At 43.9% G+C, this 24,686-nt stretch overlaps 1 protein-coding gene across 5 annotated transcripts in view; it reads left to right on the forward strand.

Moving 5' to 3' along the window:
* The window catches only part of ZNF704 (zinc finger protein 704), a 96,036-nt gene extending 79,937 nt beyond the window's left edge, over window positions 1-16,099 (forward strand). For 3 of the 5 annotated variants that reach the window (XM_038174710.2, XM_038174709.2, XM_038174708.2), the window contains one exon: window positions 1,419-16,099. In XM_038174710.2, coding sequence (XP_038030638.1) covers window positions 1,419-1,530 — 112 coding nt within the window. In that variant the 3' untranslated portion in view covers window positions 1,531-16,099. The remainder of the gene's footprint in view (window positions 1-1,418) is intronic. The other 2 variants (XR_011807435.1, XR_005263379.2) reach the window with 2 other exon arrangements.
* Window positions 16,100-24,686: the final 8,587 nt, after the last annotated feature.

Below are 24,686 nucleotides of genomic sequence, written 5' to 3' on the forward strand. Positions count from 1 at the left end.
GATGCAGATCTAAATTCTCCTGTAAATCAGTGTTATGCAGACCCACTGTTCCAACTGAAGCATCCTGAACTTCATTACACGGCTTTGCTTTTTTTCCTAAAAGGCTGGGCTCTCTTGTGTGCTCATCACCATTCATTCATTGTGGTAGTTGACTCCAGTTAAAAACAGATATAAAAGTATATCTTAAAATAAATTAGATAAAGCAAAGCTTTATGCCTTGCCTTCCTAGATGTGAGCTACATTCACTTCCATTAAAGATGATGTTTGACTGGAGTTTTTTTTTTTTTTTTTAAAAAAAAAAAAGGCATTCAGAAAGTTATGTTATAAACTTCAACTGCAATGCTAGATTTCTTACAGTAAAGAAATGCTTCATCTCTCAGTCGTAGAAGGTGACTACCAAAGAAACCAAAGACCAAAAGGAAGATTTTAAGCTTTTCATTTTCTTATGACTCTCAGATCGTTGCACGTGCTCTGAACTGAATTTGGGATCTTCCCGGTTCATGGATTGTGACCAATAGTAAATGTTCAGTAATCAAAAAATGCATATGTATGCAAGAGAGTAATCACCAGGCAATTCCCACGTGTGCCATGCAGTATTTAATACAGGTATTAAACAATTTTAATCTATAAGCTGACTTGATTTAAGGATACCAGGGCAGATGGCACTGCCATAATAAGCACTGGGTCTCTCCTTGTAGCAACACTCCTCAGGTTTGCTACAAGTTGAACAGAAAAGTTCCATTTTAACAATTACTTTGATCATTTTCTGAACTTCTTGTGTGAACTTTAAGTATGTTGCAGGATGGAAGACCTGACAGTCATTAGAGCTTTAGAGGCAGGTACCGCCTGCCTGCCTGGCTTTGGGGAGGAAGGAGCAGGAGCACACGTGAACGCCTTGCTGCTGAGGGCAAGGGTTGACACTTGGTTTTAATCACCGTGGTGTTCTTTGATCTATCAGCCCCAGCAAACCATGCAGCAAGGACTTAGAAACTTCAGAGATGGCTTTTCCTCTCCTTTGCAGAGCTGCTGCGTGCTCGTAGTCAAGGTCTGCTGCTCGGAGCTATGCAAAGTATTTGTACCAAAGAGCGCCCGTGTCTGATGTGACCTGGGCTGTGGTTATCCCTTACACCTCGGCACTTCGTGTGGCTGAAGTAACACGTTTTCTAGATCAGGCTTAGCCTGATGACTGGGACCAGCCTTGGCATAGAGGAGCAGGCTCAGCAGCTGCTGGAGACTGCAGCCATGGATCTGCCAGCTTCACCAGTTCCTGGTCACCTCGCAAATACCCCCAAATCTCTTTGAAACGCTGGGGTTTCTCGCCCTTCTGTGCTTTTGTCCTGATCATTTGTCCTGATCTGGGGGTGGTAAAGCTAAAAAAAAAAACATCATGTTAACAAGCTTTCCTTTCTCTCCAACAGGAAGCCTAGAGGGGAGGGGAAAAAGTGTCGGAAGGTCTATGGGATGGAGAACAGAGATATGTGGTGTACTGCCTGCCGGTGGAAGAAGGCCTGCCAAAGGTTCATCGACTAACGAGTGAAATCCTGCAGCGGATTTGGGGATGGGGGAGGACAACAGCAGGACCAGATTGCTACAGCTGCACTGTATCACTTCCCGGTTTCCCTCCAGTGATGTGGTGTTGGTTGTTTTTTTTGTTGTTTTTTTTTTTTTTGGTTTTTGGTTTGTTTTTTATTTTTTTAAAAAAAAAACGAGAGCTTTGTATTTCAAAGTGAAGCACTTGTAGCCAAGGAGAAGCACTAATCAAAACCTGTGTGGAGCAATAGAGCAAAAAATAAATAAAAAGCAAAAACAAGAACATATAACAAAAATCTGTCTTACTAAGTATCGAAACCAGAGCAGCTATTAGTGTTTTTCTGTTAAAAAAAAAAAAAAGGAAAAGTTAATTTTTTGCTAACTCTTTGAGCTACTTGCTCCTTCCGATCATTTTTAACCATTTCAGTCTCTTTGCTGTGAACATCTGTATTTGCTAAACTGAACAATTTTTCTGTTCCTGAAATGAAGATCTCTTTTTGAAAGCTTTCTAATAAACACTTCAGAGTCCTATAAGCTACCGTTTACTCAGCAAAAGCTGTACTAAGACTGGAGACTGCTAAATAATTCTCCTGATACAAATAATCATGATGATATTATATTTTTGAGAGGGGCTATGGGGAGGAGTTGGGATTTTTGTTTGTTTGTTTATAGGAGAAAAACAAAAGCCTGAATTTTCAAGAAGGGCAAGCAGTGCTCCTGGAAGATTTTTAAACCAGGCACAGACCAGCGGAGTGGAACAAAGTAATTCAAGTACCAAATTGGATTTTTGATCTCTGGAGGAAGAAAAGCAGCAATGGAAAGTCACCAGCAGATACCGTCACCACACAAGTGGAGGGAAGAAATTCAGCGATGCTCGATGGAAACTCATGAGAATACAATGGGGGTCCAGTAGCTTTTCTTACCACTCTCCCTCTTCCTGGGGAGGACTGACAGTTGGACCAGCACGTCTGCTGCTGCACAAGGCCTGTAGCGAACTGGTAAATGCAGCCACTAGGATTATATCAAATACTTATTCAGGGACATGATCCAGCCCAGCAGTTCTGCTCTTGCTTCCTTTTCTCGTATTTGAGAGATTGTTGTTAAGATAACAGTTTGCTCAACGTGTTTTTTTTTCACCTGTTAAAGTTGCTAAAATTTATTTTGCGCGAAAAAAAATGGCAAAGGAAAGAATATACCCCCTATCCACAACGTCATCTCCGAAAAAGACGTACAACAGCAAAGGAGCAACATATTTATGGTAAAAGTCCATTTCTTAACTCATTTCAATATACACATTAACAAGCTTCTGTACTCACAGTACTTGGATAGAGATTCTCTGTCCATTAGGAAGTATGCACCTGCATGTGGAAAGCTGTGTTGTCTCAACTTGATGGAATTGATTGACAATTATTTTAATACAAAAATAAAGTAAGGATTTACTAGGATATGAACGTATACTGTTAAGTAATGCTTGCCTGTTAAACAAAACAAGACACCTTAAAAAAAAAAAAAGCAAAACTTTGCCTCTTAATAGAGATACAGAGGCTGAAAATTTCTGGATTTCTTTTCATACCATTTGAATTGAGACCAGATTTTTTTTTAATTTCTTTAAATTGTCTAGTCTGCCTTGTCCTCCCTGGGATAAGGACTCTGAGTATCTAAACAGCTTTCTAAAATCTGGTCCAAAGTTCATTTGGTACTTTATTGAGCATGCATTGCTGCTTTTGCCTGTGTTAAAGCACAAAATAACGACGCAGCTGTTGAGGATATGTGCTATGAATTCAGCAAAGTGATGCTGAGAAGTAAATATATAATAGGAGCTACTGATGGTTATCATCTGATTTTTTTTTTAAGCAAGTTAATTGGGCAATCAGCTGCCTAATTTGAACGTGCTATTTCTGCAGTTGTTTACAAATTGTGTAATTTACATGCACAAGCAGCAGGATATGCTTGCATGCACACAATTTCTTGATTTTTTTGAGCCCAGTTGTGTTCTCTTAAGTTATTCCAAAAAAAAAAAAGAAAAGGAAATAGAAACCTAGTTAGACCCTGAAATATATATCTATGTGTGTGTCTATCTATGTGCATAGATGTGTGTGTATATGTAGGCACATACATATACACATATCTGGGATCAAGAGGGATGAGAAGGATTGTTTTCTTTATAAATCTAAAACCAGGCGGTTAATGTCACTGGATATACGTAGCCACTGTTCTATCATCTTTTATTTTTTTCCTCAGCAAAATGTGGCTCGTGGGTTTTCTTTGGATATTGTATTTTTTCAATGCCTGTAGTAAAATGCCTCGTAGTAATTCATAGTCTCAAATTTTGTCTTCAAACGCTGAGCTTGCTGTTTCCGTATTTACTGTGGTCGTACTGACAAAATCTGGGCCTTTTCAAAGATACTCCTGCCAATTTGCCCCCTATTCTTACAGCACTGCAAGACTAATTATAAAATGTATCATAGTTAATGAGACCATTGTAAGACTTAACAGTATTTGCTTATATGTTTGTTGTTCCCCTCCTTTTGTATTTTGCCTTGTTGCTTCGGAGGATTTTGTAAAAATAATGCGTTAGATTGTATGTTGGCTCCATAATGTCAAGGCATCACGAGCACCTTTCCTGAGGGCACTTTAAAATTATTGTAATAAGATTATTTGTTATAGATTTCTGCTCAGAAGATTGGTTTTTGTGCCAGACCAGGGCGCCCTCTGGTACGGATTTGCTATGGATTACGTAGAGGCACAAGAGCTGCAAATCATCAAAAGTGGTAGAAGGTTTGTGTTAACAAGCAGAGGATGGAAAACACTTAATCCAGCATAAATCCTGCCAGGACAAAATTAAACTATCAGTATTTTTACACAAACTTTAATCAGCAGAGTTTATATTAAATCAGTTCTGCACCTTTTGGCTGTGGCATTGTGATTAACGTGTCTCACTCCCGGCCTGAGCCAGGGAGATGGCACAGCCCTCTTGAGCTGCCGCAGGGCACCCAGGCACCCAGCTGACTGCCCTTTGTCATCTGCAAAGATCCCTTTTGCCTTCTTAACACACCCAGCAAGACCAGAAATGTCAGCAAAGCCTTTCTCTCTCTGTCTTGGCATCACAGAGCGCACTCTGAAATAACTTCTTCCATTTTTTAGCGTATTGCTTCGGTGTTGTTCCACGCGGTATTGTTGGCCTGCAAATGCCTGGCTCGTGTCAGAGTTCTGCACAGTCCTTCCAGAAACAGTTTAGATCTCTTTGCTTCCCAGGAAGGGGCTAGCTTGAATGTTTTGCTTGTTTAGAGCCGTCAGGACACGCCATTCCCCCAATTTCCTATTTCTTTGCAGTTCGTAGGTCGTTCTCTCTGACCTCCCAAAGATGGGGGGAGCAGCCAGAGCTCGTTACGCCGTGTCTGTGTGCTTCAGGTGGCTGGAGACGTGCGCGTTGATGGCAAGAGCCCGAACCTCCCCGTAAGACACACAAATGGGAGGATTTATTCTGCTAGTTTTAGCCGCTTGCAACCAGTGATGCTGGGTACAGAGACTGTCGGCATCAGTAGCAGAGTGGCTGTCAACAGAGCAGCTCCCAAATACATCAGGATTTCTCTTCCTGGAACAAAGCTGTTTCCCATGTCCCCATCCTATAGGAAACAGCAGCTGTTGCATAGCGCTAGCTCCGATCATCTTGCTCCTAAAAATTTGTTTCCACCCCAGCGTGCCTGATTCTCCAGTGCCTTGCACAAGTGTGAAAGGATACACAGGATGCAAAGTGAGCAGAAGCTCTTCCATGAAGCGACGTGCAGTTACCCGTTTTTGTGTGAGCCAGAGCTGCAGGGCCTGCTCGTGTCACCACACTGAGCAGAAAACCTTCCTGCTGGGTTTCCTTACCCACATCGTTGGCCTGGCATGAACACCGGCTCTCTGACGATGCGTGGATCCCTCGCAGCCCTTCTCCATCACCTGCTTTCCTTGCTCCTTCTCCCCTTCCTTGTGTGAGGTAACAGAGGTAGGACCACAAAGGAAGGCAAAGCTTCAGCAACAGGTTCTTGCGGAACCTGTGCTTAACAATGGGTTCTGGCTCCACGGCATGGCCCAAACGTATTCCTTGTTGTTGCGTTTGGGTTTTCTCATTCATCCTGACCCAGTAAGACAGTCTGATACGGGCTGCGACCAGCTGAAGTGGTCCCAGATCACAGGACAGGCAGGCCCAGCCAAAAGTGTGGCATACAAAGTCATTTCTTTCATCCTCTCTTTGTGTCATACGTTGAGAAACCATCTCGGGAGGAAGGCAAGACACGCAAAGCTTGCTGGCCATGCGTAGAGCAAGTTGCCAGAGAGGCTTGTTTCTGTCGGTATAAACTCCAGTCATCTGTAGGGAGGCGTTGTGCTGCTCCTTTTCTTAAAATACTTGGATCAGGAAGTGTTTGTGAAGTCTCATTTTGTCTTCTGCTGACACGTTATCGACCTTCCTGTAGGTGGTAGCACTGGAACTGGGACCTGGCAGGGTGCTGGGTCTATCCTGTGGCTGTCGGGGTTTTGCTGGTGGAAAACGGGGCTGTTACAAAGCAGCATGGTGGAGGTGTGGTTCCAGGGTGAGCAGGAGGCTTTTATGACACCTTTAGCAACGTAATTAGAGAGTAAGTCATTAGCAGACGCTAATCAAGCTGACGGTTTGAATACATTCAGTATCTGCTAGGTGGAAGCAGCCCTTGGCTGCGTCTGCTTGACCTTGAAAAGCTTCCTCAGGGCTGCAGAAAAGCCAGTGCACAGCTGGAACTGATAACGCCCACTTGTAGGCCTTTCTCCACCTTGGACTACAGCGCTTCCGCGTGGACGGCCATCTCACTGCTGCCCAAACACAAGATACAAAGGCCTTGCATCTTCAATTCCTGAGTTTGTAGCTCGATGTGAAGAGCACTGCCTGTCTGCTTTTGGCTTCACACAGGCCGTTTTGCGTAGCAATCCCAAAAGGCCCTGAAAGCAGGGCCTGCTGCTGATGGCACCACGTGAAATAAACTACTTGTTGCTCCTGTTCTTGCTTATGCTAACAGCAAGAATCCACTCGAAATGTGAGGGAATGGGTAAATTCAATAACTAGCTAGGGTCTTGCTTTTTTAACACGTCTTAATGCCAAGATTTTTTTTTTCCTTCAGTGTTTGAATGTAAACGTGAGATATCCAAATTACCCTTGGTAGAAATTAATTTAGCAAGGCAGACACTATTTCAGCTTTTCTGTTACCTTGGACTACACAAAACATTACACTAATGGGGTAGGGTGTCCATACTAAATCAAAATTCTTGATCTAGTTCCTTGCCAAGGAGGAACGCTGACACGTTTGGATGTATTTGCCACCTTTGCCAAAGGGGAAGGCCAGGTTTTCCACCTCGCATTTGAAACCAGACCTCTTCAAAAATGTATGATTGACCTCCCACTCTTCATCTTACCGTGTTTCGCCCTCCAGCCATTAGCATGTAACGTGTAATGTTCAGATAAACAGACGTCACTAAAATGTTTATACAAAATGCCTTGGGAAAACTAACAACAACAACAACAACAAAAAAAAAAGATTAGGGTAATGCAGATTTCCTCAGGGAGCAGAGGAGGGTTGTAAAGGCAAGGTGTAGTTTTATTTGAATAGAAGATGGATAAGAATTTTATTTCTTTTTTTTTCTATTCTAGGCAAAATCTGAAGAGCAATATGTCACTACTTGAATTATTAATGCATTATTAATGCGTGGAAGGAAGCATTAATTGGGGAATGTGAGCTCACTCGGCACTAACGCTTATGAAGGTCCAAACACAAGCCAGACATTTTAGCTGATACAAAATACAGAAAGTGAGCTTGAACCATAACCTAAATGTAGTATAAACCTATACATTTGTAGAAGTCTTTCCAAATCTGCTGTAAATATAAAGGGTTCTCGTTCATATAGCTGCTTGGTCAAAGCATACTTTGTCTATAATGGAATTACCAAATGACTTCAGCAAGCAAAAAATCAGAGACTAGGATGATAACCCTGAGTACTCCACTGTGCATGGTGCTAATTTCTACATGAAATTAAAAGAGACCATGCCACCACCAAACTCCTTCCATATCTGCGAAGGCTTCAGTCACCCCAAGGTCCTACCGATCCATATTAACCAGTGTTTTGCAAGAATAGATATGCAATTTCTCAACTTTTTCCTTATTTATACAGAATTATTTTTTTGCCCATAATAATTTTTCCTATCTTTTTCTGTTGTCCAGGACCTTCTTTCTGCAGATTCTTAAATACGTACACTGAAGTGAATAAGAATGCACACCAAAATCTTCAGTATTGGGACCTAGACGTGTGAATCGCACGCGGTGTCAGGACTTTGGGTGTCGCTACTCACCTGTAGGAGCTGCGGCACTGATGCCAGGCAATGTCTCGTGGCAGGGCTGCCCGTGATCCTCAGGGCAGAGCAGGGCAGGGCTGGCTGCACAGACGGGGCAGCTTGGTCCCAAAAGTAGGCTCAGCACCACTGAGGTGCTCAAGGAAGCCTTTAGCCTTCCTAAAGCCAGGCACACGCCTTGTACTTTTCTGAAATCGGGCTGTGGAAGGAGCTAATGTTCGTACAGCTTTGAGCAAAATATGCACTTTGTAAGACAATCTATCTTTTTCTGATTTTACGCGATTCGTGTTGTGTGTGTAGGAGACAAGATTAATTTAGTGGACTCTTGGATTTTATTTTTTTGTGTTGTAAAGGGAACGCGAGAAAGAAGAAACATTTAATTGTGCATTTTAACACGTGAAAGCATTTCTTAGATACATAGAGGTGTCTATTTGCCAGCAAGCTCAACGGGACTTACTTGAGCACATCAGAAAAAAAGGCATGAGAAGCATTTTTTGTGTGTCGTGCTGCCTGTATCCCTTGTGTGCTCCCTGCTCCTCCGGGGAGCTGGAGGCACAGAGTTCTGAGTATGCAAGGAAATAAGTAACCTTACCTAAAAACTTGAGGGTATTGTGCTGTTAGGCCACAGATGATGCTGTCTTTGTGTGATTTTTTAGTGTTAAAAGAGCATCAGTGCTGTTAGTGACAATAGAAGGTAGTCTTATTAGCAAGGTGCAATACTTACAAAGGGCTAAATTTCGGAAACAAGCGGTGTGTGTATGTACAGCACTGCAAAATGTGCACTCTCTTTTTTTTAATGAGCTTTTATAGCACTGGGATCTTATTACCTCTCTGAAGTGATGATGTTGGTATAATTTTATATCCATTCATTGTAAGCTATGAAACAGAATTTGGGATTTCCTAAGAACCAAAAGGAAGAGAGGGAAACCTGTAAATTGCATAGAGTAGTGGTGTGTTGTCTTACAGGGCAGAAGTAACCCAAAGCACCTTTACAAAGCTATACACATGTTGGATTAGTGACAAAAAAATATTGCCTTTGGTTACAGAAATTGTTTAGTCTGGAACCACCAGTGATGTCAGAAAAATGCCTACTTCTGAGTAAATTCTGCTCTGTCTGTTGCATTTTATTACTGGGCTTTACCTGTTTGTATTCTAGTTGTGAAGACGTTTCCTAAATCAGCAATAGATGGCCTGAAATCAGATTCTTTTGGAAATAATTTTTAAAAGGAAGAGATTTCTTCCTTCATTGCACTGCATGGTCTGAACGATCTGCTCATTCTTAAGCAGAGAGCTCGTCAAGGAAGTGGGTATGTACAAAAAGATTGCTGTATTTAAATACAATCTGTATCTGTATTTAAATGTCAGGTTGAAATGATCCGGGCTGTTGAGCAGGAGGTGGGTGTTCAGTTGTTTCCCTCTGACTCTTCTAGTAAAGGGCCAAAGGACGAAATGAAATTAGGAGATGTTACTGAAACAGGCTTGAGCCATGAGGCACAGCCTGAAACAAAATAGCTCAGGAAAGCAAAGTTGAATGAAACTTCTCTCTTGGCACATTTTACTTGTGATGAGGCCAGAGGCTTGAGAGTAAGGGGTTACACACAGTAAACTTCACAGTACCATCGTCGTTCAGATGCTACTTTGCAGTGTGCTGCCACTTCTGTGGCCTCATCCCTGTTGGTTTTGGTACGAATTCATTCCACCTGCCAAAGCACCACACTATTTTCCATGCAGAAGGGAAGGATTCTGCCACCCATCAGTAGCCAACCCTGGCTTTATTTCTTTTCTGTAACAGCGTACCTGACCTGCTGACGGAGCTTTCTTGCCCAAATGAATAATTTTTTCTCAGAAGCATCCTAAGCCAAATATGTTCAGATGCTAAAGTTACTAAAAACTAGATTGTGTAATGAATTGACCAGAAAACACCAAATTCAATGAATCAAACAGCATCGATGCAACCTTTTGCGCTGATCGTCTTTCACACAGGTTGAAGGTCAAAAAAAGCATTTTCCCCTCCCAAGCTATGCAGACAGTTAGCAGGAATTCCTTCTGATTAATCTGAGGAGGAGAGGAAAAGGAGCTCGTTTTATTTAAATTACAAGCTTGATAAAAAGTCTTGTTACACAATTAAGAGTAAAACGTGCTGTAACGAGCTGAGCCCTCGAAGCATCACATTTTTTCTCCAGAGTGGAAGGTCACTGAGTAAAACACGGTGCTGTCAGAGCAGAAAGCAGAGGCAGTGGTCTCCCTGCTCCCAGAGCCGTGCTGCACCTCGGGGACACCTCTCCCTTCTGTGCCCCGTGAGCTGGCCAAAGGCAACTCCCCAGGATCTGCTGGAATCCAGCAAGAAGCCCCGAAACCAGGCCGGTGTTGGGTTTGAGCCTCAGGTTAAGGGAGGCTTAAATCCCAACTCCCCTTCCTGAGTGTCTTATTGGCAGGCTGTTACAAAGGGGGCACTGCTCCATCGCTTTCCCTGTGGGATTTCGGACACAGTACCAGCCGCCAGCGCCCACAGTACCAGCGCGTTTGCAAGGAACAAGGAGCAACAACCAGGTGTTGTTGTCTTTGTCAGTCACGGGTTTTGGGGAATATTCTTTTAGATTTAGAGCTCTACACCTCACCTAACACCCGGCTTCACAGCAGCTTGGGTTGGCCCAAGCTTGGAGAATGTAGAGTAAATTTAAGTTCCTTCTTAAAAATATTTTTCTGCATTAATATTTTTAGAACCAGCGCATTTCCTCCTTCCCTTGGTGTAAATCTATTTCACAGAGCTTTAATGTGCTCTGCACTGCACTTTATGAACTTTTTCACCTGTTGGGCCACGTCTGTTTGATGTCCAAGACAAGAAACTCCTTGTTACTCTAGTTTTACCCAGAAATTAACCGTGACACTCAGATGTTTTGACGAAAATACAAGTTCCATAAAATGTAGCAAATGAACTATTTAGATTGGAAATCTTTTAATGATAATGCTGAGGGATGTTGTAGCTGTTAACTGGTTTATTATGTAGTAAATTCAATATATTAGCGGGTTGCATGATTTAAAATGGAATATGGATAAGCAGGAGACAAAGCGCTAGATTTGCTTGGATACAAAACCTGCATTAGTTTTATTGATATGGGCCTTAAAAAATAGTTTAAAGAAGTGTAAAGTCATTTAATAAGCCAAGTTGAAATGAGAAGAGTTCCCAGAAAAGTTGAAATCAGCTTCACTTAGTTACCAAAGAGAGGTTTTCAGTAGTCTAACACAACCCTGGGTGCTGGGCAGTCTCTGAACTCACAGAAGGAGGATATACCACAGAGTTAGAGGATCGCTGGATCACAGCATCACGGCCATGGTGTGGGTTGGAAGGGCCCTAAGAGATCAGCTACTTCCACCCCCTGCCATGGGCAGGGACACCTCCCCAGAAGCTGTGTGTGAGCACCAGAAGCCATACGTGAGCGCGCGTTTTCCTGCTTTCATCAGGAGCTCTCCAAGCTCTTACGCTAACAGACCTGCTTCCAGGCTGATAACATTATTCCCATTTGTGTTTTTTTTTTTTTTTTTTTTTTGGCTTTATTCCTCCCAGTTTGGGGAACCAATATCCTATAGACAATCTTCTTGTTCCTAGATGTGCTAACGAAGAAATCGTCTTCCTTCTGATCTTGGTGTCACACGTAGGGCCCTAATACCATTGCATGTGGGTTAGCTTCAGGATTTTTAGCTGCCAGTTTCAGTGCTTTAAATGGACAATTCCTCTGCCCCAGTGCAGAATCCCTTAAAAACTAAAGGCCCCTTTTCTTTTACTTTGTCCAAACGGTGTTTGTGCCAAATAGAAGTGGGGAAATCTGTGGTGACTGTGTGTGGAGCACAGAGCAGTAAAGGGGACAAGGGGCCGTGTTGCTCCCTCCTTCCTTGGGCAAATCCTTCTGGGCTCTCCACTCCCTGGCTGATCAGTGAGTGTGTGACCTCGGGCACCCCAATATCCCGTGTCTGCATCCCCAGGCGCAAGCAGAGGCTGACTGCTGAGCCCAGCAGCGTGGGTGCAGTCCCTGTTTGAGTTGCAAATATAACATCGCCTTGCCCTTTTTCCATCAAGCTTCCCCCACAGAAGACAATCAGGAGCAGGGGATGCTGGTGAGTGGCTGGCCTTCAGCAGCACAGCAGCAGCTCTGCTGCCCGACTGCTTTCTGTGCTTTTATGTGTGTTTGAAGGAAGGCTTAAAAAGAGAGAGACTTTTGCATGTAGCTGATACTTACTGGCAGTCTGATATCTGATTGCCCTCTGGGGGCAGCCTGTGAGCAGCGCTGCAGATTTAGGTGAGGTAAATCCACTGCCAGCCACTTGGACATGGCTAACAACTGCTTCTTAGAAAAAGAAAAAAAAAGTGTTTGAAATCTTTGTGTCTGCATCTGAGTGGATCCTGTGTGCTGAATCAAAGCACTTCAAATCGACTTGAGCTACACAGGGAGTCAGTAGTGCAAGTGGTGACACCCCAAACGTTTCAGATATTTTTCTTAAAAACATTTGTGAAATTAGCAGTGTGCGTATTAATGTCTAAAAAGCCTATGAAAATTGAGTTTAAATACTAAAAACCACATGCTTTGTACTTGAAACTGGAAAGCAAGACTACTGAACTATTTAATTTGCTAAGCACCAGCTCCTGGGTTTGTTAATGCACTAAGCCAGCTTTTTGACAGAGTCACTGTTTTGAAATACAGAGAAAGAATAGTTTCTTCTCAAATTATTGGAGCAATTCAGGAAATTAATTCTTTGTTTCTAGTCACTGGGTTTTAGAAGGAGGCCAGAAAGAGCCCTCATCCTCTTGTGCTTTTAATATTCATTATTTGTATGGAAAAAAATATTTATTTTTTTTTTGGTTTTTAATTTCTCTGTGAATTATCAGTTCACTAGCTACAGGCAGCGTTTCTTCACTTTGATTGCCAAACGTGTTTTTAATAATTTTACTCTTCTCCTTGAAAATCCTGATAGCTACATTTTTTCTAGTTTTAAAGAAGCTTTCTGTGCAATTTGCTTAGGTATGGTTGACTAAAAATTGCAGAGAAGAATCTAAGCCATCTTGTAAGTGCATGGACCAGTTTTTCCTAAAGTAAAAATTAAGAATGTGAGAAAACAAGAGCATGAAGAATCATGAACAATGTTGCAGCATTTCTGAATTAAATATTTTTGGAACATCCTGACTAGTAAAATTTGCTAAGTTTTGTTGGAGTTATATTCTGTTGCACATCACTGTGCTTTAGTAAATGAGAAAGCAAATTTTCTTCAGAAAAAATAAATAAATAAATAAATAAAATAAAAATAGAAAATAGAAATAGAAAACAAGATTAAAAGCAATCATTTAAACCCAGGTTTTCTGCTTGTTTTGAAGCCCATCCTGCCTGGTACATCACTGTTGTGTTCAGGGACGCTCAGGACAACAGATGCTCCTCCCGGGAAGCAGCCAGGTTCCAAAGTGGTGACTGAAAGAAAAGCCGCGAGCAAACTTGTAGAGTTTTCAAAATATTAGCTCAGCTATTGCCAAAAAAAAAAAAAAAGCATGAAAGCACTACTAGTTACTGAACGAGAATTTCAGCATTTTAAAAGAATCACTTTTTAATCTAGCTCATTGCCGTCTTTAAATCCAGGTTTCTGTTGGCCTGCTCGCTTGTCTGTCAGGGCTTGTAATTGCTGATAAGCCTCAGGGCAGGTTTATCAACGCTGGTGCTCAGATGGCCACCAGTGAGCTGGAATCTCTCAAAATCCATGGTAATGTTACACATTTTTTGAAGAAACAGGAGGCTTTGAAGGGAAACCTACTTCAAGTTATCTCAAAAAAGCAAGAAGAAGCTGCTTCTTTCTGTGGGAAATGCCATGGCGTTGCCATTAATCACAAGACGTGTGCTTTATTGCTCTCCCGTAGCTTTGTCAGGTTGCATTCCTGCTGAGAGCAGACGGTGATGGACCCACCTAGCGAGGACGCTCCCTTAGACCTGTGCGAATGAATGTACACACACCAGCTATGCACCTCACAGGGCTATATCCCCTATCTCACGTTGGCTCCTTTCCAACCTTTTCCTCTAGGTGAGTGGCTCCCAAGCTGCAGGAGCTGGCGGCGCCCCCGCCCCCATTAGCACTTGGTCCTGCCTGATGTGCTTCCGAGCTTTGGCAAGGCGAGAGGTGGGAGCGGCACTCGGGCCTTCACCCTGAGCACCGCCAGGGCCTCAGGGCTTGGGGTGTGCAAGAGAGAAGGATCGGGGCTCGGTCTGAATGTACCCGCTGTTGGAAGGCCGTGGACAGATGAGCAGGGTTGTCTTGTTCTTGTAGCTGAGGTAATTAAATGAAGGGAAAGGTACCGCGTGCATTAATACTTGTATTTGGGGTTGTTGCTGTGATGTGCATCAGCCCAATAGGATCAATGAATGAAGTGTGTTCTTAACGGTTTATCTTCAAGGAAGAAAGACCCAAAAACAATTAAAGATACACAAGGAACACCCTTGCTTTAGAGTAAAGCAAGCCTGGACTGATCAACAAAGAAAGGTGTTGTTTATATGCAACCTATTCAAATATTTGCTGCTGGTGTGAAGGCAGTGGTATTTCTTCCTACCCAGATATGTGCACTCATCTACGTTATGCTTAATTGAAAAATATTTTTACAGTATGTGTTTGTATTTGGTGGGCTACGGCCCGTAATTTTATATTCTTTACAAGAATTAGAGTGGAAATTATGTTTCCCAATTTATCGAGCTACCTGACCGTGCTGTTTGCATAAAGCATACTTACAGTACCTTGGAGGATTTGGGTTTTCATTTTGTTTTGTTGTTCAAATGCCATCCTTAAAAAAACGCAGTGCTCTTTGTATGTTGCCTAACAGAAAAGCATGTTCCTTACCAGGGCCCCTACAACGTGATCCACAGAATACAGTGATGTGAAAAAAAAAATGCTTGAGGCCAGGTCTTCATGGGCTATCTGCCGAAATACCTGCAGTAGGTGTGCCCGTGGCCATCAGCAGAGGGGCTGCCCTGGGGGGTCATGCTGTAGGGGTGCTCGGTGCGGTACGGGGGGCTCCTCGGAGCTGGGAGACGCCGTGTCCGGGACGTGGCCTGGAGGAGCAACAAGAAAGACCCGACTGCATTTCTCTGCAACCTGCAACCCCCTGGGTCTGGCGCAGCTCCCGCGGCCGTCCCTCAAAGCCAAGCTCTGAGCGTGGCGGCCAGGCCGTCACCAAGATAACTTTTTAAAACGAGAACGAGCTTCCAACTCTGGCACTAATGGAAATAAATACTGAATACTTTTAGTATATATATATATATATATTTGGAAAGTATTTGAAGAAAAAATAAAAAAAAGTGTTTTGTCTTTTTTTATACGACTTTTAGCCAAATAGAAGTATTCTGATTATTACTGCTGTGGGCAGCTGCCCACCTGTACATAAACTCAGATATTCAGGTGCGTGAACCTGAGGAGAGTAAATAAATAAATAAAGACTGTTCTCTGGCTATGCGCTTTGCTAGCTTTTGGTTCCTTTGTACATAAGAGGCAACTGTTTAAATGTTGGGTGGGGTTTTTTATTTAATTGCTGTTCCTCTAAAGAAAGAAGAAGAAGAAGAAGAAAAAAAACCTTTTGACTTTGTTTTTTTCTGAGTTAATACAAAGATTTTCTAACTTTTTACTGCAGAAATGGATAAATACCTGGTGCTATGTGAATCTGAGAGTCGAACTGGCCATAGCAGACACCCCAGTTAGGATGCACTTTTCCTGTGGCACACGATGTATTTTCTCAGAATGGACTTTCAAAGGACCATCAGATGTTTACATTTCTTCTCGTGGCCCCAAACGGTTTTGAATATTGAAACGACTCCCCAGAATAGAGAAAGACATGATGCATTGCCCATGTGACGAATCCTTACATTTAGGTAAATACAACAGGTTTGTACAAATACCATTTTAGAGATAGTTGAAATATTGGGCTTTCATACTTTGTAACGCTTTGATGTGACAATAAATATGCTGTTGCTCTCTATCTAGTCTAACCTCATTGTAGACCTGTAATTTCCTGTTTATGGTTATGTCATGAATTGCACTGGCTTGAATTCAGCCAAATACTGACTGTTCAGCTGAGATATTCCGACTGTTATGATGTCCACAGAACATTAATGAAATGCACTTGTAACCAATTACCAAGGAGTATGTCCAATTATTCATGTAATAAAACCCGTATGTACTACTTTGCAACTTGTTTGTGTGAAACTCAGTTCTTTCACAGCCACGAGTGCTAGCACATAACCGAGAACCTGCCCAAGTCCACAGCAGCCTTTGCACAGACTTCATTACAAACGGGACCGACTTCCTTCCCCGTGCACGTGAAGGAGCGCTCCTGATAGACAGGGATCAGTCTGAGCAGAATAAGCCTTCCTCACGGGAGAGCTAATGAAGCTACTGCTTTGAACTCACAAGTTGGAGAGACATTCCCGAAACAGCGAGTAGTTTGTGGGGATTAAAAAAAATAAAAGTAAAAATTAATACTGTTTCTGTCCAAATTCTCAACTCCCTTCGCTTTGTTAGGTCATATTTAGATTTTCCTTTGGCTAATGCATTCCTACCCTCTGCTGCAAAGCCAACTCCAATATAAATAGCAGGGCTATTAAATTTAATGAGCGGTTTAATCACTCTTCTGTTCTTATTTTTCTCCCTTCCAGCAACACCTCCTCACCACACACATGCACCAACAGCCGTCCATCTCTCCTCAGGAAGATCTCCAAGCCCGGCAGAGGTAGCAGGCACTGCTGCAGTGAGAGGAGCTCCTTGGTGCTTCTGTTGGAGGAGTCTCGCCTTCAGAGACCCCCTCCTGCCGGGTGGTACCCAAAGCTGTGTCAGTAGGGACCTGCCACCAGGTGGTCCTACAGCTGACTCATCTAGATAACAAAAGGAAGAGATTGTGAAGCCATAATCAGCAAGGAAGTGTTTCATTGGTATTTCAGACTAAATCCCACTAATTAAATGCCACCCTAAAAGGCAACAATCTCTGCTGTGAGTGGTGTTTCTAAAGGCAGGCGTGCCGACCACTGCAGTTAGCTTTGTGCAAAGAGCGTGGTTTAAGGACTGTACAAAGCAGAAGCATTAAAGGAAAAGGGTTTCAGTTTAATGCAGAGCTGAATACCTACACTCCCTCCTCTCCCCTTTGCACAGGCTCTGTCCCATTTTGAATTAATTCCAAACAGCTTTCAGAAGTGACTGCCTTATGTGCATTTGGGTTAGAAAATAGTTCGTGCCCTCGTGTCCTTCCTTTAGAAACTCTGAGCCAGAATGAAACCTTCTCTGCAGGCATCAGTAACTTCCTCTAACATAGAATCATAGAATCATAGAATATCCTGAGTTGGAAGGGACCCTCGTTTCTTTAGATAAAATAGTTCACTAAGTTCAAATTTGGGCTTCAAATACTCTTCACTGCAAGAAAACATTTTTTTCTTGAAATATCCCATGCATTTTATACTTACAGTGTTGCCATCATCTTTTTTTTTTTTTTTTTTTTTTTTTTTTATTTTAATACCAGCACCTTTGAGACCTACTCTCCAAATGTGGTGTTAGAGAATCATTGCGTTATAACCTTGCTTCTTTGTTCCTGCTGGGAACCTGTAACACTGGAAACAACCTTTCAGCAACGAAAATGCTACCTAAGGAATGGCAATATCATTGTGGTGCCCCTTAATTGGACGCATTATTTTCTATTTCATTTGCTCAAGCTGCCAACTTTTTTCTCCCCCTCCCACCCACTCTTTTTTACGGTGCCAAGACAAATATTTAGGTTATAAAAACAGCCTGATTGGTTTGAAGACCAAGCTACATTTTTCCTTTTGGCTAGCAAAATAAAAAGTAAACATTATGCTAAGATTTATGTTCTAAATTTAGCCTTGGAACAGAGGGGGAGAGGGAGAGAGGGAACTTGCACCTTCCTCAGTTACACTTTCCTGCTTTATCCCCAGATGATACCAACATGAATAAATGATTTTTTTTTTAATTTAATTTATTTTTTTTCACTTATAATTGTTGAGGAAGGAGAAGAAGAACTTTCAAACACGTTTGTTTTGAGGCAAGACAAATGATGAGCAAATTTCTCATCACCCTTTGGTTTAGCTTTGCCTCTGTAGTATCGCGTCCTGCTCTGAAGCAAGCCCTTGGTTCTTTTTGCCAAGCTGTAGAACAAAATACAACAACAATAAAATAAAACAAAACAAACCCCTTATGGACAGGGAGAAAGGGAGGAAACACTGCCAAGGTCTGGCTTAAACTACCAGGCTTGTTTTTAACCAACCTTATGGCATAGATCCAGGTGCCTAAATCCGACTGCAGATCAGTGATCCACCAAACTCCACCTTCAGTATTTTTGAGTAGCATGTGAGCAGCCCCTGTTTGGCTAAAGCAGACTGACCTTTCCCTCCCAGGCTTCTGAGCTGGGAGCTTTGCAGAATGCTTAGCTTTGTGTCATAATGTCATAAGCAGCATGTAACGTAGAATAATAATGTATATTTATATTTTATACATAAAATTGTTTTAGAGACCGATTTCCCCAAACTCTTTTAAAAATGAGAAAATGAGGGGGGAAAAGGAGGAAAAATAACTAGAAGGCAGCCGGTTTTTAGCAGAGAAGAGGTTAAAGCCGTGCAGGGACGCCAGGGAGGAGCTGGGGACCCCTCTCCGGAGCTGCAAACTGATCCAGTGCTGACCCCGCGTGGCCCGCCGCGAAGCTGCAGCCGCCAAAAAGACCCGGGGAGAGTCAACAGCAGGCGAGGATGGGGAAATTGGGGTGAGCTGGCCATGCACTGCAAGCACTGAGTACAAAGGGTGCTCTGCCTCTCCCCCAGGGGCGGTGCCAAATTCGTTTCGGTGTCGCCAGGAAGAGCACTGCTGGTTTTTCCCCTCATGCTTGAGGTACGAAACCAGCAAGGCGGTGACTCACGTCGCCACTTTTAGCCCGAGCTTTGAGCCGGGACCGACCCGGCTTTTTGAAGTGCTGAAGAGCCGAGGTCTCTGTGAGGGGACTCAGATGATGTCCTGTTTAGAAAGGGCCGGGTTCCTTCCTTCTGGGCATGGACCTCTTGACCCGCGAAAGCAAAGAGGATACGGAGTAAGGGATGGAGGGAGAAAGGGAAATGGTTCTTACTTCCTTGGCTTTGGTAAAAATCAGAAATTTCCCAAAAAACATTCTGAAAACCCCGCTCCCAGGCTCAGTTCCCAGGCTACTCCTTTCTCGGGTTTTCTTTTCTCTAAATGTTTATGATTTCACCCAGAATGGTGGCCAGGAGTCTGGGCATTTGGGGCTGACCAAGCCATGTGGCTCGCTACGCGGGGGGACTTTCAGAGCTCCTCCCTCCACCACCTCTTCTGCTGCTTCCCAAAATCGGCGGTAAAATGAGAAGTGCAGTCCCTCACGGGAGGTGTTTCGCATTTCGAGCCAGCCCCCGGTGTGGTGTCGGGGCAGAGGAACTGGGAAGTCACCAGAGGAAAGCGAGATGAAAGCGGAAGGGAAACGAAGTACAGGGGTGACAAAATAATCCTGTTATACCGGGAGAAAGCCAGACGGATCGAAGGATCTCTTCTATTTGCATTTTATTCTCATTTCTGTTCCTTGTAGTTTCCTACCTCTGCTGCATATTGCCAGCAGCTCCCTTATCAAACTTGTGCTGCTTGCCTGCGGTTATCCCCCAATAATCCCCCACTGGGCTCTTCCCCTTTGACCCGGTGCAGCACACGCCTCCTTGCCGTGTGACTGACTGTCCCACTGCTGCGTATTTAGGTAAAAACACGCACTTTTTGCCACCTCATTTTCCAGTTTTCCACTTCATGTCTCCAGTGTGAGTCCCTGAAGCCTAGGCAAAGCTGCGCATCCTTCACCAAATCCTTTCTGCCTGCTGCGGGGCGGGCGGGCTCGGCTCCCAGTAAAAGTGTTGTAAAAGGAAAGCTCTCTCCGACGTCTTGCTTTTACTCAGAAGTTATAGTCGGAATTTCACACAAGAACATGAACTACAGAGAGGAAGACCTAATTATGTCCCTGGTTTTAGGCCACAGGGTTTTTCTGAGGTGTGTTCCTGCACTGTAAGTGTATGAAAAATGTTGACCCAAGGAATCTCATCTTCATTCTTCAAAGCGAACACTGGAGGAACAGGAGGGATAGGTACCTTAAAGGAGGCTGTAGAGAGGTGGGGGTTGGTCTGTTCTCCCTTGTGCCTGGTGACAGGATGAGGGGGAATGGGCTAAAGTTGTGCCAGGGGAGGTTTAGGTTGGATCTTAGGAAGAATTTCTTTACTGAAAGTGTTGTGAGGCACTGGAACGGGCTGCCCAGGGAGGTGGTGGAGTCACCATCCCTGGAAGTCTTTAAAAGACGTTTAGATGTAGAGCTTAGGGACATGGTTTAGTGGGGACTGTTAGTGTTAGGTCAGAGGTTGGACTCGATGATCTTGAGGTCTCTTCCAACCTAGAAATTCTGTCATTCTGTGATTCTGTGAAAAATGGAAAATGTCTTCTTTAACCTTTTTAACATAGGCTGTCAGTACCCACACCCCGTACCAACCTCCGCCTTAGCAAGGTGCGTTAGTGCGGAGCTCCTGGAATAAGCTCCTTCAGGGCTTCTTTTCCATTCTCGTGGTCCTCCTTTGAACCCAAGCCAGCCCGTGCCCTCCCAAAACATTAACAACCCTGGTAATAAATACATCTGATAAGGGTTCTCGCAGCATTAGCATCAGCAAGCTGACGAATGCCTGCAAGTGCTGGGGAGCATTACCTGAAGGCATCACACAGACCGTGGAGGCCCTCCAGGAGCTCCGAAGGGCAGCCTGCTCCCCTGGGAGCTGACCCACGGGGCTGGATGCCTGGCACACGGATGTCAAAGGGAGGGAGGGGACAAGGTGATTTGAGGCTGCTGTGATCTGCTCGAGGGAAGAAAGAAAGTGGTGAAAGCTCTGTGGGCTGTTTTTTGCTGGGCAGCGGTGCTCTTTTTTTCATTTTCAGATTAGTCAGATTTTGTTCAACACCGAGGGGAGATATGCAAGGTGTAAATTTCGATGCTGCTCCTCCCTGTGTGAGCGACACAAAGCAGAGGGGCTCCTGCAGCAGCTCAGCCCCCCTGGGCTGTCACAACCCCACAGGCAGCCTCCAGCTGCCAGGAGCCCAGAGATCCCTCAGGGGCCCGATCTCTTAGGGTACACCGGGCTCCAATCCCCCAGCTGCGGCGTACTCGGCCATAAAGGGAGGGAACAAGATAGACAGGCTGAGGTCTGCCTCGCCTTTTGATGTCTTCTCTTCTGATCTCAAGGTGTGATCTCGAGCCGGTGTGCTGCATGTTTCATCAGGAGTCAAGTTTCAGTAACATATGCGAGGGCTTCTCTCTTTTCATCGCCTGGAGACTCAAGGCTGTGCTCAGTCTGTTCAGACGCTTTCTCTGTTTCCTTTCAGGTGCCCACCACCTATATTTAATCTAGAAGGATTAGAGAGCGTTTCAGGAACACAAAGGTATCGTTTTTCCACGTGGCGAGCTCCAGTGGGAGGTAAATCGCACGCTGTGTCTAGTTAAACCTGCAGAGGGGATATAAGCAAGCAGGGTGCTGTTACCCCAAGTGCAAGCTGGAGAATTACTGGATCCATCGCTGGGAAATTCAGCGCAGCTGTCCGAAGGCACAGCCAAAGCCAGCGAAAAGAGAAAAGAGGTACCGAGGTAGGGCCAGCAGCTGGGCTGCCCGAGCAGGAGCTGGTGCTCCTAATGGCTTGTGGCAGAAGGTGAAGACACAGAGCTTCAACATTGCGAAAGCTGCAGCGCCGAGGACTTCTGCTTCAATTTCACAGTGGCACTTCCCTGCCAGCGGGGCTATTTCGAAGCAGATTGCCTTCTTGGAACTTCTTGAGGGGCATCCTTCAACCTCAGCTCCTCTTCTGAGACCTCAGTTTTATTCTGAGTCAGGGCAGAACTTGCGGCCCTGCCGATTTCCTCCTTTCACAACAGAACTGCTCTGCTCCTGCTGCAGATACCAGGAACTCGGTTACTGCAGGGGAAGGCCACCGCCAGAGGGGAATCATGTGTGAAGTGACGTTTCTGTCTAGGAAAAATAGGGTAGAGATTGATCCGGTTTATTGTAGTCCTCTCCAGTGAATATTCAAACACTTTATTTTCTGACCAAATCTTTGAAGAGTTGTTTTTGAAGAGTATCCTTAATCTATATTAAGATCCTCAAATAATAGTTTGATTGTCAAGTATATTAAGCTCTACAGCTGCCTTAAAACCTACACCAAAACACTTTTTATAGAAGTTCATTTTTCTAGGGAAACAAAGACAAAGATGAAGTGTTTAATTAGTGAATCACGCATCTCAGTTCAAACACGGTTTGCTGGAGCACATTGGGAACGACTGAGATCAGCCTGGTAGGAACCCGTGTGTGCCTAAGCCCTGCAATACCTCTCTGGGAGATGTCATCTCAGCTACTTGGTTCTTCTCCATGGGATGGTGCTTTTTTTTTTCACCTGTTTGTGGGCACAGACCACGAGACGTTTTGTGCCAGCTTGTTTCTGATTTGAAGACAGGCATTTTTACATCTGACAAAGATGTCTGGTGGCAACTTCTTTGATCTGCCCCTGTTAAAACACAAATCAGCGTGTTGAACTAAATCTATGCGGAAAGCAAGGGGACGAGTGATCATCCAGAATTAGCAGGGCTTGGACTGTACATCCAAGGCACCCATCGTGCTGGCTGAGGTAACTGCAGGTTACCAGTCTCTAAAATGTGTGCTGCTCCAAGGGCCTGGCGGCTTGAGGATGGAAAATAAAGGAGTGCTTTGGCTAGGGCAGAAGATATCAAACCAGGCTTGAAGGGCAAGGAGACAGCAAATAAAAAAAGATAAATGAAGGACAAGTTCTATCCCTCTGTTTCTCTCAGTTCAGTGACTAATGTACCAAATTCACCACATAAAATACAAGCTGTGGCAAGTGCCTCAGGAACTGAGAAAAAGGAGAAACAATGATGTGTTTTTTTTAGAAGTGGTTTTCATGTGAAATTCCAAAGATGAAGTGCATTTTTGGCTACTTACTTGTTTTTTTCATACGCTATGTAAAAATCCACTAGAATTTTCTGTAAGATTTCATTGAAGTTCACCTTCAGATTTGCTGCAATTTTCTCGTTTGATAACTGGAACTGTTTGGGGAAATTTTACCATTTTTCCATATTCTGAGGAAAGACTGAAACAGAAAGGGAATACACATTTTTGTGGCCACAGACTTGTGAGGGTCAAAAGGTTTTGACATTTCCAGTACTAAGCACCAAACCTTGCGCTTAAGAGATCCGCAAAAGCAGTGACGGCTCGTTTCAGAAGCACTGTGGATTTCTGTGGGTCAAGCCAGGATGCACTTCCTATAAGATAAAGGCTAGGATCAACAAACATTTCGAAAGCAGCTTGTCCTCCACCATGCTGATAAGGAAAACCGAGAGCATTCGAAGGACGATTTACAAAGCACGAAGGCTGGAGTTGTTCACAGTGCTCAGCGAAGGACATGGCGCTGGGAGCACACTGGGAGAGCTTTGGGTGAAAATACGTCTTCCCAAATTCACATAGCTCCGAAAGTCTTTGTGATTTACACTTCCCTGGTATTCACACAGCTTAACAGGAGCAGAGAGGAGGAAACCCGGGGGAATTTAAAGCAGAGCTGCTTTAGAAGTGAGGACTTGCATTCGCCGTCTTGTTTTTAAGGAAGGAAGTTTTAAGGCTCGCGTGGGTCCCCTTGTTCTGTTTCCAAGCTCAATTGGACCTCGCTGTTTTCAGGTGTGGCAACCCGTGAATCAGACAAATTAAAAGTGCTCAGAATTAACTGCATAGGCAGCTTTCCTGCCTGAACAAACATCATCCAGCCCCAACCACAACCTTAACCCCGTGAATCTGTCAGTAATTGCTTTCAGTCTTAACTGATGCGATAGCTCGGGACGAAGCGCTGCCTGGCTTTTCCCTGACTCTCTTCTCAGCCTGCTTAATAAAAGGGCAGCACTAGGTGAGGCCTCTGTTTGCTTCTGGTCTTTTTCCCATCCCTATTTCTGCTCCTATTATCACAACGCCATAGGCTCTGGCACTGAAGGAACACACTCGCTCCTACAAAATTATTGTGGTAAGTGGAAACTTTGCAAATAACCTAAATAGGTGACCACAGACATTATTTAGGAAGAAACCAGGGTGTCTGGGGTTTGGGGGCGGAAGGAGAGAGAAGCTGGAATGCATTTTATTTTATTTTATAGCTGCTGTAATCCTAAATTTCGTGGTTGTATAGCTGAAGCTGCGTGCTGAAGAAGACAGGTTCCCAGCATCTCCCTGTTCCTTCGAATTAATTTTGGTCTCTCACAGACAAATCCTGGCAGGGTTAACAGTAACATCCGAGGTGTTAACACACACAGTTGACAGGATGCTCACTCCCAGAGGTTACAGACTTCTGGCAGGAGAAGGAAATACAAATTGAATCTCCCTTCTTTCTCCCTTTCTCCCTTTACCTCGTAGTTCATATTTCATATCCCAGAGGAAACGCACATTTTTTCGGACCAAAAGACTGCTCAGATATATCTGGTGCAGTTGAAATATGATTCAAGTCTGCACTGTGTTACTTAAACTACTATTCATTATATATTAAAAAAAAAAAAAAAAGGCAATCAAGGCTGTGCACCCTACTTTTTCCCCTGGCTGGAGATCCTCCTAATGGATTTTGTGTAGGGCCAAGGCCATTGCACAGGAAAGGTGCAGGAGAGCTATGTCCTTCATGAAGTGGAGTGCTGTGGCAGTGCCTCACAGTAATTATCCGATTG

The sequence above is a fragment of the Anas platyrhynchos genome, chromosome 2, assembly GCF_047663525.1.
Source record: "Anas platyrhynchos isolate ZD024472 breed Pekin duck chromosome 2, IASCAAS_PekinDuck_T2T, whole genome shotgun sequence".
NCBI lineage: Eukaryota > Metazoa > Chordata > Aves > Anseriformes > Anatidae > Anas > Anas platyrhynchos.